General features: G+C 26.3%; 1 protein-coding gene across 1 annotated transcript in view; it reads left to right on the top strand.

Annotated features, from left to right (window-relative positions):
* The window catches only part of LOC106466835, a 9,779-nt gene extending 9,403 nt beyond the window's left edge, over positions 1-376 (top strand). The window contains exon 5 of the mRNA XM_013927136.2: positions 247-376. Coding sequence (XP_013782590.1) covers positions 247-343 — 97 coding nt within the window. The 3' untranslated portion in view covers positions 344-376. The remainder of the gene's footprint in view (positions 1-246) is intronic.
* Positions 377-2,104: the final 1,728 nt, after the last annotated feature.

Here is a 2,104-nt window from a genome sequence, read left to right as displayed (position 1 = left end):
AATGTAGATATAGTATTTTTGTAGTTGTTCTTGTATCTGATGGTGTTTTATTGTTATAGTTTGAAGTGAATGTAGATATAGTATTTTTGTATCTTATGGTGTTTTATTGTTATAGTTTGAAGTGAATGTAGATATATTATTTTTGTATCTTATGGTGTTTTATTGTTATAGCTTGAAGTGAAAAGTGGATGTAGATATAGTATTTTTGTAGTTGTTCTTGTATCTGATGGTGTTTTATTGTTATAGTTTGAAGGGAAAAGTGAATGTAGCCAAGATAGATAAACAGAAATCTCCTGAGCTTGTAGAGAGGTTCCATGTGACAAAATGCCCAGAAATTCTGTAGTAAGTCAGCTTCATGGTTTTTTCCATTGATATATATATGGCAGTGTTAAAACAGTTGTAATATTCTAAGATATAATTCTGCGTATACATACAGTGTTTGTTATTTGTCGAGTTCATTTGTGTATGTGCAAAAAGTAGTTCTTAGCTTTTATCTATTTCAGGTTTCATTACATTGAAGAGCAAACTTACTTAGACAGGTATAAGGATTAAACAAAATACACAGTTTGATTCACAAAATTTTGTACAAAAGTATTGTTTTATGTAATCATAAACTGAAAAGTTTTGTCAAACTTAATTTCAGTTCTTGTGATTATGATGTGAGTGTTTAATTTGTATTTGTCTGTAGAAATAAAGTAAAAAATAAATCAGTTGGTTAAAATTTTTATTACCAGTGCATAAAAAGAAAATAATAACTCTTTGTTTTCAATGTGTATAAAATACTTTTAGAACAGCATTTATTAGACTTGTGTATGTATACATTATGTGACAAAGTCCTTGCTAAAAATTAAGTAACTGATATGATATAATGTTTTGTTTTTTTTCTCTGCTGAAGGAAGAAAAATTAAATTTCTAAATTTTTCCTAGCCTGAATGCACTTTTCACAATTATTCAATTAATTTACCAATGGAATGTAGTCAACGTAACTTATTAAAAGTTTGTATTTTATACGTCATTTATTATTTTTTTCAGGTGAATCAGTATTTTACGTGTGCGTGTGGAGTTACGTAAAACAATGCTTCAAAAAAAAAAAAAAGTTACATTAATAATTCATTCTGCCTTTTAAATGGTTTTTATTTAAGTATAATTTATTTACTTCATTTTTAAAGCTTTTAACCTGTTTTTTAAAAAACACCATTCAAATTCTTACAATTCAAAACAGGAGTCTGGAAATTTAGAATATTACTTCTGTTGAAAACTGTCACAAATCCTTTCTTTAACAGTTCATTAAGAAAATATCTGTTCAGGAATAATAAATAATCACTATAAGCTGAAACTGATTGTAAAAGGCATTTTTAATTTTCTTAAGTTAACTTTTAAGAGGAGTTCAGATAATTAATGTTTTTATTATTCTGTACTGTTAGGTTGATTTACATTTATTTCTCATTATTCAAGACGTTTTTTTTTTGTATCTAAGATCAATTCTTGATTTTATCTTGTGATACCTTTATAAATCTATTCATTGTGTTATTTATTTCATATATATTTCAAGAATTATTATTCCCAGATTGATGTTTTTTTGTGTAATGTTGTAGAAGTCTTGTTTTAAAAATTCTGAGCCTAATCAAATAATTATCATATTTAACAGGGTTATTATGTTTTGTAATTTGGTGTCTTGTGGTCTTCTTTGCTTAGTTGTGATAATTTACCTTTTAAAAATTCTGAGCCTAATCAAATAATTATCATACTTAACAAGGTTATTATGTTTTGTAATTTGGTGTCTTGTGGTCTTCTTTGCTTAGTTGTGATAATTTACCTTTTAAAAATTCTGAGCCTAATCAAATAATTATCGTATTTAACAGGGTTATTATGTTTTGTAATTTGGTGTCTTGTGGTCTTCTTTGCTTAGTTGTGATAATTTACCTTTTAAAAATTCTGAGCCTAATCACATAATTATCGTATTTAACAGGGTTATTATGTTTTGTAATTTGGTGTCTTGTGGTCTTCTTTGCTTAGTTGTGATAATTTACCTTTTAAAAATTCTGAGCCTAATCACATAATTATCGTATTTAACAGGGTTATTATGTTTTGTAATTTGGTGTCT

This window comes from Limulus polyphemus, unplaced genomic scaffold, assembly GCF_000517525.1.
Source record: "Limulus polyphemus unplaced genomic scaffold, Limulus_polyphemus-2.1.2 Scaffold2394, whole genome shotgun sequence".
Taxonomy (NCBI): domain Eukaryota; kingdom Metazoa; phylum Arthropoda; class Merostomata; order Xiphosura; family Limulidae; genus Limulus; species Limulus polyphemus.
Note: the sequence above shows the minus strand (reverse complement) of the source record. Positions and strands in the feature narration are given on the sequence as shown.